General features: G+C 45.2%; 1 protein-coding gene across 1 annotated transcript in view; it reads right to left on the minus strand.

Annotated features, from left to right (window-relative positions):
- Positions 1–12,154, minus strand: part of ARHGAP31 (Rho GTPase activating protein 31) — a 175,116-nt gene extending 162,962 nt beyond the window's left edge. The window contains exon 1 of the mRNA XM_066599352.1: positions 11,541–12,154. Coding sequence (XP_066455449.1) covers positions 11,541–11,631 — 91 coding nt within the window. The 5' untranslated portion in view covers positions 11,632–12,154. The remainder of the gene's footprint in view (positions 1–11,540) is intronic.
- Positions 12,155–12,550: the final 396 nt, after the last annotated feature.

The raw sequence follows: 12,550 nt of genomic DNA on the forward strand, positions 1-12,550 counted from the left end.
TTTTTTTAAAAAAGTATAAGAAGAGGAAAAAAGAATTATTTTCCTTTTTTCTTTCTACTTAATTAAGGCCGGTTTCACATCTGCGTCGAAACCAATGGTCAATGGGGTCCGCTGGACGCTGTTATATTCTGTTGAGTTGAAACCATGATCTGAAGTAAGGTGATGTTAGTTTGCGAAGTGCCTTGCGTTTCAGTTTATTTGGTCTTTAGTATCAGTAACAACTTTTTGTATGTTTTTTGTGTTATATGCTATGCGAGCCATGTTTTTGTTATGTTTTATATTATGTTATATTTCAGAATTGGAGCTGTTTGGCCACGGGGATTCCCCTTTCCTGCTCCCGAATGGAGCAAAAAAGTGGAATCCCCAACGCAAGTGTGAAAGCACCTTTTTGTTTGCCTTAAGAACATCTCAAAATTCGTTAGATACATTCCTAGGTGCCCAAAGAGTGTAATAAAGGGCTTTTATGGCTCTTAGACAGTGTTATACACCTGGGTATTGGTGAAGGCGCACTGCATTGGCTTTGGCCGCCTGCACATGGTCAGGTCGGAACCCCTGCGGGAAATCTCACAGCGGGACCCGACCCGCGCCACTGCAGGAACCAGTGTGGGATTCACCTTATCCCGCGGCTCCAGCTCTCTGATGTGCCGGCTGCCGGCGCATGCGGAGAGCAGAGCCGGTGGCCTGGGAGTGACATTTCTGTGCGGGCCTCTGCGAGACCCGCACAGAGATAGAGCATGCCGCGATTTGGCAGTCTGCCTAGGATTGCATTTTTTAATGCAATCCTATGGCAGCTTCCACGGGCGGAAATTCTGCGGGAAATCTGAATTTCCGTCCGTGTGCAGGGGGCCTTTTGGTCTCTTCATGTCTACTAGGTCTTCACAAGGAGAATCTGTACCTATCCGGTTGCTACAGAATTTAACCTTTGGCATTTCGAATCTGAAATGTTTTATTTAATTCATTTAGCATCGTTTGCTCTTTTTTATAATTCTATATGCTTTGTGAGATTTTTCTGATAACTCTTCTCTTTTCTGCATCGTCCCCTCCCCTCCTTAAGAGCCGTTTATGACTTTTCCATATGCAGAAAATGACTTCATTTAAAGAGGGGAAAATCACAGTGAACACAGGGTGTGACTGCCTGTTCACAGCAAGGAAACCCTTCCAACATCTTCCTGCCAAGTTCTTATAAGCAGAAGCACAAGTACAATCTGCGTGACACTTGCCCCCCCCCCCCCCCCCCCATTCCCCCTCCTTAGGACTATCAGGGCCTCCCCATTCCTTATATCTTGAAGATCTAGGTAGAAAAACTCTCACTAATTGAACCCATTATGATAATTGTTTCCAGACACAAGATGTGACCCAAGTTCTGTTTGTACCGATCGTACTTATCGATGCTGAGTCAACACATAGTGGGGGCTATTTGTACGCAGTCCAAGACTGTAAAAAATACATCTGGAATTGTACAATATATTACAGTCTATCTTATGAAAACATATATAAAGTAACTTAGTGCAAAATCAATTTTGCATGGTGCACTGAGTAGTGCAAAACTCAGAAACTGCAGGATGAAACCCGAATTCACCCAAAATAAAATCTGTTCCGCAAAATTATATACGTGTTAAAACGTGAAAGCGGTTTTCCAGCACTATATTTATCCTCAAGATAAGTCATCATTAGTTGATCGGCGGAGTCCCTCCGCTCAGGGCCCCCACCGACCAGCTGAGTGAAGTGGGAGCAGCGCTCGGTGATTGCCGGTGTCACTTCAGTCCATACCGGGCACGGCGCCCACATTGTATATCAGCTGAGCCTGGTTTTGTAGCTCGGTCCTATTCACTTGAATGGGACGAAGTTGATCTCAGACCATGTGATTGATGAATGTGACGTCACTGACCTGAGAAGAGACTGCAGCGTGATCCTTCCATCAGGTGATCGGTGGGATTTCGAGCAGCGGACCCCAGTGATTAGCTATTGATGACTTATCCCGAGTACAGGTCAGGAATAGTATAGTTCCAGAACACCCCTTTATGGACACAGTTTATGGGCACTTATGATATGATGTATGACCTCACTATTATAATGCTATAGATCCTGTATAGTGCGATTCTCCCCCCATACAAGGTGGGGGTAGGGTCAGAGGTGCTATGCTAGGGGGCACTTATAGCTCTTTCTGTCACATGACTAAATACGGTTTACTTTCGCACACCAGTTTATTAGGTGTCAGAACTTTTTATAAACTCTATAAACCGCCACACTCTTTCATGCCCAGTGGTTATTATAACTTCATACTGGGGTCTAAGGCTTATACAAAGCCATATTATATGACCGCTCTATGTAAAGTGCGGACTAGGGGAGTATAATTCCGTCAACTTTCCCAAACTCCTGAACTGCCAAGCACATGATAAAAGTGAAGAATACGTCTTGGAATAAATGACAGACATGCCATTCAGGGGTCTGGAAGAGCTGGGTTATAAACCCTTTAGGAGCTGTGATGATGGACATAATGGTTGGCAAGTTCTTTTCATAGAAGAACTTTACAGGAGAGGCTGTCAGGGGATTGCAATCCAGCTTTTACAGACTTCTGAAAGGAAAAGCTTCTTAGTTATGCAGCACTTTGAGAACACTGACTATATACCTGGGAGAATATACCATTCAGGAGTCTGGGAAAGCTGGATGACAACCCCCTTGGGAGCAGTGACTGTAGACCTGTTAGTTGTCATCCAGCTTTACAGAAAAGAATGTCACCCAGCTTTTCCAGACCTCTGAATGGAAAATCTGCTTACTTGTGCAGCAATATAAGACAGCAGGATATATCATGGCACGATGTAAAGCACAATCTGACGGTGATGTATCATGACATAACTGATCAACATGTTATTCTGGAGTCCCAGAAAGCAGGATGACAACCCCTTTGGGTGCCTTAATAATGGATATATTGGATGTAACCCAAAAAGGCAGGATAGACTATAAAGAATCCATAAGGATGGCTGGCCTTATCTATTTGTAACCCATGCGGCACCAGGAAGCTGGCCAGATAATAATCTTCCTCAGTATGGCAGCATCTTGTGCAACTGCATGAATCACCCTCCTCCTGGCTCTGTCTCTTCACCTTTTGATATTCTGTGGTGCCACGGTCAGCTCATCTGTGCCTCTACAACATAACCACTTAGTTTTGTTACATTATTTTATCTTGGTTCTGGTACTGTGTCTATGCACTGAGGTTGGTATGGGCTGTATTTATGTTCTGAGCTTGGCTTTGGTATTGTACAGTATTTATGAGTTTGGGGCTGTATTTGTTATAAGCTTGGTTCTGGTATTGTATGTATGTTATGAGCTTGGTTCTGATACTGTATCATGAGCTTGGTCCTTGGGCTGTATTTAGGTCATGAGCTTGGTTCTGGTATTGTATTTATATTAAGAACTTGGTTCTGCTTTTGTATTATGAGCTTAATACTGGGGCTGTATTTATATCATGAGATTGGTTCTGGTGTTGCATTTCTGTACTGAGGTTGGCTTGTGCTGCATTTATTAACTTGTTTCTAGTGCTGTATTTATGTTATAAACTTGGTTTTGGTACAGTATTTATTCCCTGTGCTGTTCTGGTGTGGGTATGCTGCTATCTTTCGGCTTTCTGCACAAGCAGAATACAGTCAGGCGACCTATTAGTGTAATATGGAGCATAGAATTTTTTTCACTTATGCCGGGGGCAGGAGCTAACCTAGGCTGGCACTGCCCAACTGCCCATGACAACCTGACTTAGGCCTCCTGTCCATGGGCAATTTTTCACTGCGTTTCCCGTGGTGATAATCCGGCAGCAGGAAACGCAGTGATTGCTTTCCATAGACTTACTATGAAAAGCGCAGCCTCGCTGTCCACGAGCGGAGATTCATAGCGATTCTCCGCCCGCGGGATTTAAATTGCAGCATGCTGCGATTTGCCGCGATTCTCTGTGGTGAGCCTATCTGTCAGACAGGCTCATCGTGGAGAGCTGCCAGCTCTCCCCTGCTCCCTGGCGGCGGCTCCCGCGGTGAAAATCTGCCGCGGCATATCGCTACACCCATTGGTAGGAGGCTATAGTGGTACAAGTCACCCAGCTTTCCCAGGCTTCAAATCTGGTGGGTGTAATATAAGATCCTGGATTTGTGAGCTGTCCCAGAAACCGACAGACGTATTTATAGCATCCAATAATCTGAAAGGACTGAAACAAATCTGGCAGATTACAGGACTTTTACCGTATGTTAGATGATTAATGGCGGCGGTGGTGAATGACTGGGACGTGTTGGGCACACACGTGTTTACAGAGACATACGAAGGAAATGAAGCAGGCGTTAAAGGCACAGGCGCACATTCTGCTTGGCTGCTGATCAGAGACCCTGCCAGTCCCAGAACAGAGCCCTCTCTATACCGGCTGTGATGAAGAGGGTGAGTGGGATGGCAGCTACACGGAGAAAGGGGCAGGTGGGGAACAGATGGAGCCACCAACAATCCTCCCGCCTGGCCCTGCTGCTGCTATTCCTGTGCCATGTGGGAATTATTACCCCAAATTTCTCCTTCTAGTGGAGGTAACAGCACAATCCTGTCATCAGCGGAGTTGGCTAAAGAGTCAAAATAAACAAAATCATCAGGCCAAGCTCCGTGGCCAACCAGCTACCGGGGCTCACGGCGTAAAATCTGCACTAGGCTATATTTACAGACAGCGTATTGTAGTCATTTTTTGCACTGTTTTTGTTGGCATTTTTAGAAAGCATTTTTTTGTATTTTTTTTGTAACCAGATGTTATTTTAACCCCTTGGTGCCTACTTTTTGCAAGCAATCTTCATCGTCAAGAGCCATAACCCATTGACAAAGTTGTGTCGGGGCTTGTGTTTTTTGGGATGAGTTGTATTTTTTAAATGGCTCCACTCTGAGATACATGTAATGTGTCGCAGAACTTTTATTACATTTTTTGGAGGGAAGATGGAAAAATCCCTCAGAAATTCCGCCATTGTTTTTTAGGTTTTGTTTTTATAGCGTTCACTATAAAGGGAAATAACTAGAGGTGAGCCAGTATACTCGAGCGAACATTGTCCTTAGCGAGTACCTGCCCGCTCGAGAGAAAAGGTTCGGGTGCCGGCGGCGGGGGAGCGGAGAGTGGCGGCAGTCAGGAGGTGGTAGCGAGGGGGAGAGAGATCTCCCCTCCGTTCCTCCCCGCTGTCCCCCACAGCTCCCTGCCCGCCGCCGGCACCCGAACCTTTTCTCTCAAGCCGGCAGGTACTCGCTAAGGGCAATGCTCGCTCATCACTAGAAATAACATAATAACTTACCTGGCTATTATTACAAGTTTATTTTTTTCTATTTCACACAATAAAAAAATACACAATTTTATCTACATGTCCGCATTCTGAGGGCTTATTCCGACATGCGTATATCGGCTGGGTTTTCACGCCCGGCCGATATACGATGTGCCTTTCTGCAGGGGGAGGAGGCGGGCTGTGCCAGAAGCAGTGCACTGAGCTCCCGCTCCCTCCGCCATCATTTGCCACTGTTTGCAATGGGAGGGGGTGGGACAGGGCAGAGCTAAGTTCCGCCCCGTCCCGCCCTCTCCCAACGCATGCACATAAATACGTGCCAGCGGTCTTTGAGTGAACGCTCGCTGCTGAAGTCTCTCACTGGTTTGACTGAACAGTCAGTGAATGCATCTCCGAAGACCAAAACCAGCCAGAGACCATAGCAGTGAGTGTTCTTCTGTAGTCCAGCAGGGACTGTTCAGTCGAGGGTCACTTCATGTATATATGTGTTTTTGGGACCAATGAGCGTGAAGTTAGAGGCTTAAAAAAAAGGTAGGAACCAGACGCTAAACAAGCGCACACCTCCCTGCAAAGGTGTTGGCTAGTCGTTGAAAGACAAACAATTACCTGTTTACACCAGACAATAATTAGTCAACTAGCGACTATTTTTAGGTGAGCTGAAATCAACTAGCAACTAGTGAACGTATTTGTGCGCATGGCCTGGTTGGTGGCATTGTTTACACAGAACAACTGTGGCTTAGGGCCCTTTTACATGGGACGATTGGCAAGTGCAGAAATACCTGACAGTTGTCCCAGTGATCACTCCTGGAGTAATAATCGTTCAGTGATTGGAAGTGGAGCGGACTGGAGATCACGTCCGGCAGCCCATTGCATTCACAGTGAACAGGCAGTTCTTCATAGATGAATGACAACCTGTTTACATGGGCAGACCATCCTTCAGTTTTCATGCCTGCCTAAGGCTACCTATACACGGGCGACCACCTCTGCTCTGGATTTGTTTCTCCTGGTCCAATTAAAGATTTCCAGAGCTACCCTCAGATTATTCACTGGGTTGCTAGCCCCTGAGGCCGACCATCACAGGCCATGCGCCAATTTAGCTTGGTCCAACCCGGAACACAAAAGCCTAATCCCAAAGCAGGCTGACAAAGCCACTATGACTTCTTGGCCGTAGTGCAAACTGACTCACTGAGTCCTATTGTGGTAGCAGCCTAGCCCGAGTCTTCAGCCCATCCCTCTAGGGTGGCCGAAACCCCAGCCAAGGCTGATCCCCGGCACTGTGTTAAATAACTCGTTGTGAGAAGAAAGTGGGACACAGAACCCATTATTGGGAATGGTGGGGGTCTTAGCGCAGAGATCCCACAGATCATAAAGTTATTTCCTAGCCTGTGGACAGGGGATAACTTAAGATTTTGGGATAACCCCTATAAGCCTACTAGAAAGTTGCAGAGCTTTTCATTCGTGCAGCAGATGATCTGTGGGACCTCTGTAGTTTATGGTTATTGGATATAACAGGTTTCAGGAAGGAATTTAACATATATTATTGATACCGCATAACATCATGGAGTATAAAGAACACGGCGAGAAGCCTTTACATCAGATAGAGCTTATCATTTATTGATAGAGCACTTCATTGATTTTTTTTTTCTTAGATTAAACTCTAAACTATAGATTGTGAACTATAATGACTGCGGTTTCGGGGTCTGTGTCTCCACCAGAACATTTCCCGCATTAGCAGTTGAGTGTTATCCTAAGAACCAATCAGAATCCAATATTTCTAGCTCAGGTAAAAGAATAAAAGGACCTAAGTAATTGTTATGAGGACCCTATGAAATAATTAAATCATTAGATTAGAGAGGAAGGAGTGTTATCATGGGGAAACAGATACAGAAGCTCTTCTCGCTGTAAAGCCCCATTTACACGCAAAGATGATCGCTCAAAATGCGTTCAACAGATAGGATGATTGACAGTTTGAGCGATCATTTTGCATACGCTGCTAATGGGCACTAATGCCCATTAGTAGCTTATTAGCTTCATTTGCATGTAAATGAGGCTCTCTGTGCTGTATGCAGAGAACAGCAAATGGTCTGTTATCTGCATACAGCTCTTTTGTTCTCCTGGGAGACTGCAGCTAAATTCAATGTAGACAGCGCTCCTGTGGAGAACACAGCATGCAGTCCCTGCTATCAGCTTTCCGGCCAAAGAGTGGATTTTAAGCTCAACTAAAAATCATTGTTTGGCCGAAAAGCAAACGATGGTAGCATTTACACGCAGCAATTATCACTCAAAAGACATAGTTTGAGCGAATTTTGAGCAATAATCGTTGCGTGTAAATGGGGCTTAACTTCAGCTTTTAAAAATGTAGGGTAGATATTTACATAAATTCCCCCAGTATTGGAGTTGTGCCTTTCCGTCAAGTTGCTTAAAGGTGTCATTACACATGACAGTGATTGCTTGATACAGCAGATGTAAGTATCTTTTTACACGGAACGATAATTGTTCAAATTCTCGCTGGGATCCTAAATGCTGCCAGTGACTGAACAATGTCGAGAAACTCACGCCAGATTTGTGCATTGTGAGATTTGTGCGTTGCCATTCTTTTTAATGGAGTCATCTCGTACACAAGCAATTTTTTTCAATAGGACAGCAAAACAAATCGCACGGCTTGCGATGTGCGTGGAAGTGCGATGCGAGGTCTCCCATTGAAGACACTTTCTGATCCTCTGACGCGTCTAAAAAGCCACAGAAGTGATGGGAGGCATTATTGCCCCAAAAAACACCACGCATCACAGTGAAAACGCACATTGGCAACTGCCCAATATCACGCTCACCTGTGTATAGGTAGCCTAAGGGGTTACGTTTTCATTACATAATCAGAACAACCCCATAAAGTGATATTTCACCCAAAGTACATCCCAAGAACCCCTAAAGTGCTTGAAGTCTAAACTGGACAATCCCTTTAAGGCCGCCTGCTCAAATGGCGGGATTGCTGCGGGTATTCCGTTGTGGAATACCTGCAGTAATTCTGTAAGATTTCTAGGTGTGGATTTAGCTGCGGAATTCAACAGCATTACAAACTGCGGAACCAGAATCCGCAGCGCTTTTCAGAAAATATCCGCACAATGTGAGGGGGATTTTTTAAATTCCCTCCGCATGGCTTTTACGATAAACGCTGCAGGAATTTCACAGTGGATCCTGCCCATGTAAAGCAGCCTAAGGCCTCATGTCCACTTGAAAAATACAATCCGTGCAGAATCTGCTGCGGATTTCCGTGGCGGATTCTGCGCGGATTTGCTTTAAATGGTATTTTTTTGCATGCAGATATCCGCACACATTGCTATCAATGTGATCGCAATGTTGCCGATCCGCGCGGAATCCGCGGCAGAATGGAGCATGCCGCCTTTTTTCTCCCGCGCATGAAAAACGCAATTCTTTTAAAATGCCATCCGCGGGTGCAAAAATCAATTTAATGGACCGCGGATGGCCAATGATTCCCTATGGACGGAATCCGCAATTCCATTTAGCTAGTGGACATGAGGCCTAAAGGGGTATTACGGTTTTCAAGCACTTGAACTCTGCCATTTTTGGCGTTCCCCAATAGTCAAAAATTAGCATCAAGCCCTAAAAAAGTGTATACGTTCCAAAGAGGCATTTTCCTGGCATATACAGTATGGTAAAATTTGGTGATTGGCCAGAAATCACCTTTTAGCACCGCATGTTACAAGAGACACATACGCCTGTGTGAGTAAACCCTAAGACACAAGACTCAGCTGTGCTGTTATTTATGGGATTGTCCCATTAAATGGAACTCAAAAGGGGCGGTGCTTATGTAAATGCTCCCCAAAATGGCCATTTCAGTGAGGTTCTGTTGTCCAAGGCTGGTTCGAATATTGGGAGGTATGAAGAAGGGGTCACCTGCAGCAGCTGCTTCAACTATTCAAAGTACCCAGAAAAAGTAAGAGTTGGATCCTGATTGGCTGCTACATGCAACTCCTCCCCTACAGCTTCTCTTTGCCACTTTTTAAACATTTGGCCCCAAATTTAGAGCCATAGAGAACCTAGGCCTTTATGGATCTCGCCCGCTGTCCCTATTCTTCATCGCTCAGTAACAGCCACGTATGAGCGCAGCCGCATACACTATAATTATCAATTGCATACAATTACCAGAGCTGTAATTACAGCCATCGTCTATCTGAAAACATGAGTCCTTAAGGGAGAAGAACGCAAGAACAAGTTCCCATCATGATAAATAATACAAATGGAGAAAATTGTCGCTCTGTCACTTTAAGACTAGAAAACAAACATACATGTAGCACAAAAAGGGGTGTAAAATCTGCATACAGAATGAGACAATCCTCTAATGTCTGGTTTCACCTAATGACACATAGTACCATGAGTGATCGGTTATGTCACTTCTTTTTAATCCATACAGGATGTTACGAGAATGACTCTTCGGAAAGGAAGGGGGGGGTACAAGACGTAATAATCATATTAACCCTTTGTCGCTAGAAAGGTGCAGCAAATGTAAATTCATAATGAATCAAACCACCATGAGAGCTCCTGCTAAAAAAAAAACCGAAATATAACAATATGAGCGATCACCCAGCACGCAGGAATAACGGAACAATATTGTTACTTGGCAATAGCTTATTGGCAATCGCTTTGTCTAAACGGACCTTTAGTATAAATGGATAGAAGCCATTAGCCAACACACTGGCCACTTACACAGGAGCGATCATCGCTCAGTGAATGGAGGCAGAACGGGCCGGGGATCATTACAGCCCGCCCGTCTCTATTCACAGTCATTGATGAACACAGGCCGGTTGTCATTTGATTTTTTTTTTTCCGGCCTCCACAATCGAAACGGCGAACGAATTGACATTAGTCGTTCAGATCACGCAGGTATTTACAATGAACGATTATTGGTCAGATTCCCGCAATCCAATGAGATCCCAACAATCCTAAGGGCCCTTTTACACCGAATGATTATTGTCCCAATTCTCACGTCAATCTGCGCGATAATCGTTCAATATGAATACGTGCGCGAACGATAATTTGGTTGTCGTTTGGATAAGCAATCTAACGATTTATCACTGATCATTGGTTCGCTGCCTACTTTTTAACCTAACAGTTATCATGGAAACCACTCGACAATTATTCGCACGATTACCGCCTACGTGTAAATTTCATGCAGCACCTTGGCAGTCAATGGGTTAATTCCAGAGCCTTTGGTGGGATCAGATCCATGACTATTATACAACTATAATTGACCCTTCCACCATATGTACCTATAATTCCTAGTATTTCAAGCAGCCCTATTATATAATGCCTTCTATTCAGTTAACCCCTTCACAATAGTTAAAGGGAATGCAGCTTTAATGGGTTAACCCCAGCAACTGTCCCTCCTATGACATCTGCAATTAACCCCTCCCCTGCCAAGGAAAACACTCCCTAAACCAAAAAAAAAAAAAAACTTATCATGGACTTTTCCCAGCACTGTATGCCTCAAGGACATCCTGTATTGATCACAGGACCGATGCGAGACACTATGGGTGCGTTTACATAGGCGGTTTGCAAGAAGCACAGAAATCGCACGTGAAAAAACCCCATTATTTTAAATGGGTGATTTTTCTCTCGCATTGATGTTGCATATTCTATTATTGGGCGATTCTGTTCAAACCGTTAAAAAATAAGAAATCGCATTGCAATTGCATGTAAATGTGAGTTTCACGTGAAAGCGATGCGATTTTCCTTTTTTACGCACAAAACACATCGCACTCACATAAAAAGTGCGAGTTTCTGGGACTGATATCGCACACGCCTGTATAAATACACCCGGACATATGATACATAGAATCTATACTGCCCGCAGCTTCCCAGCAGTGTGTGGGTTAACACCGCCCCTGCACTTCTCCCTGATCTGTTCTCTCACATCTGCAGTTAACCTCTTCCCTCCCAGCCATGTCACTAGAAAAACTTCCACTGCAGGAAGGGTTAATGTCCCAGTGATACATTTAGCAGAACTTGTTATAAAAAAAAAAAGCGCAACATAGTATTTTCTTCCCTAATTCAAATCAGATGTCTCCCCCTCCAACCAACTGACATTAACCCCTTCCTGCCTGCAAGCAAATAACTCTCCGAAGCCTTCTAATTGCATCAGTTTAGAGAATTGCTCCATACAAGCACTACTCATATCCTGCAGATAGGAAGAGTTGCTGCTGGCTGCCCACCCCAGACTGGGTATACAGGGTTGGCACTTACCATCCTGCCCAGAGGACTCCAGGTGCTCAGTCAGGTCACATCCAAAAGCTCCTTTCCTCTTGATCTTCGTCTTGGCTCCCTTGTTCTTCATGAGTTGGTCCAGAGAGGAGCCCCCTACCCCTCCCAGTGGAACGCAGACTAATTTCTAGATAATGCAGAGATGAGAGGGCTCAGCCAGCCAACATTGGGATGTCCCAGCTCCTTCCAAGTCACTCCATGGAAAATCCAAGCAGCTCTGGACAAGGAGATCAGCTGTCACCCCAGGGTGGAGACTGGAGGATCTAGAGGCTGAGACTTGGATGGGCAGAGGGATCACATCCTGGGAGACAAGGCAAGGCAGCTGGGTGGTGGCACCCTGACATCTGGATCCAGGGAAGGGCACAACCTTAAGCCAAGTGTGCCACCTAAGCAAGGACTGTCCAAGTCTGTAATCCTCTTCTGCAGCTCAGTAGAAAGTCACAGGAGCTTGCACTCCAAGGTGCACCATGACCAGTCCCAGAGGCTGCAAATGACTCTTTTTGACCTATCTATATTTTTTTTTCCTTCTTCCTCCTTTTCTTACAAATCACTGGGTTATCCAGCTCAGGAAATGCTGTTAAGGAAATGAGGAAGGAGAAGGGGGGGTGGGGGTGCTTGTTTTTTGGCAGTGTGTGTGCGGGTGGGGGGATGTGGTGGTATGACAGGGGGGAGGGAGGGAGAGTAGTCCTGACATGCACCACCAGATAACGGGACAGCAAGGACTGTGCTGAAGGAAATCTGTTCTTCAACTCCAGCAACTTCCTCCCAGTCCAGAACTTGTCAGGGGAAGGGCCATCCCAGCAGAGGAGTGGCGCAGGATAATGCCGGAGGGTCTGGGACATCGATATGGGTTATTGCGCTATTAGGGAACCGTTACTATACGGTCTTGCTCACTCTGGCGCTGCTGGTTTTTGGCTTACCATGCTGAACGATTTTTTGGGTGGCGCCTTCTCTCATAAGCTTCAAAAATGTATTGCAATATGTTGAGTATC

Source organism: Eleutherodactylus coqui, chromosome 4 (assembly GCF_035609145.1).
Source record: "Eleutherodactylus coqui strain aEleCoq1 chromosome 4, aEleCoq1.hap1, whole genome shotgun sequence".
Taxonomy (NCBI): domain Eukaryota; kingdom Metazoa; phylum Chordata; class Amphibia; order Anura; family Eleutherodactylidae; genus Eleutherodactylus; species Eleutherodactylus coqui.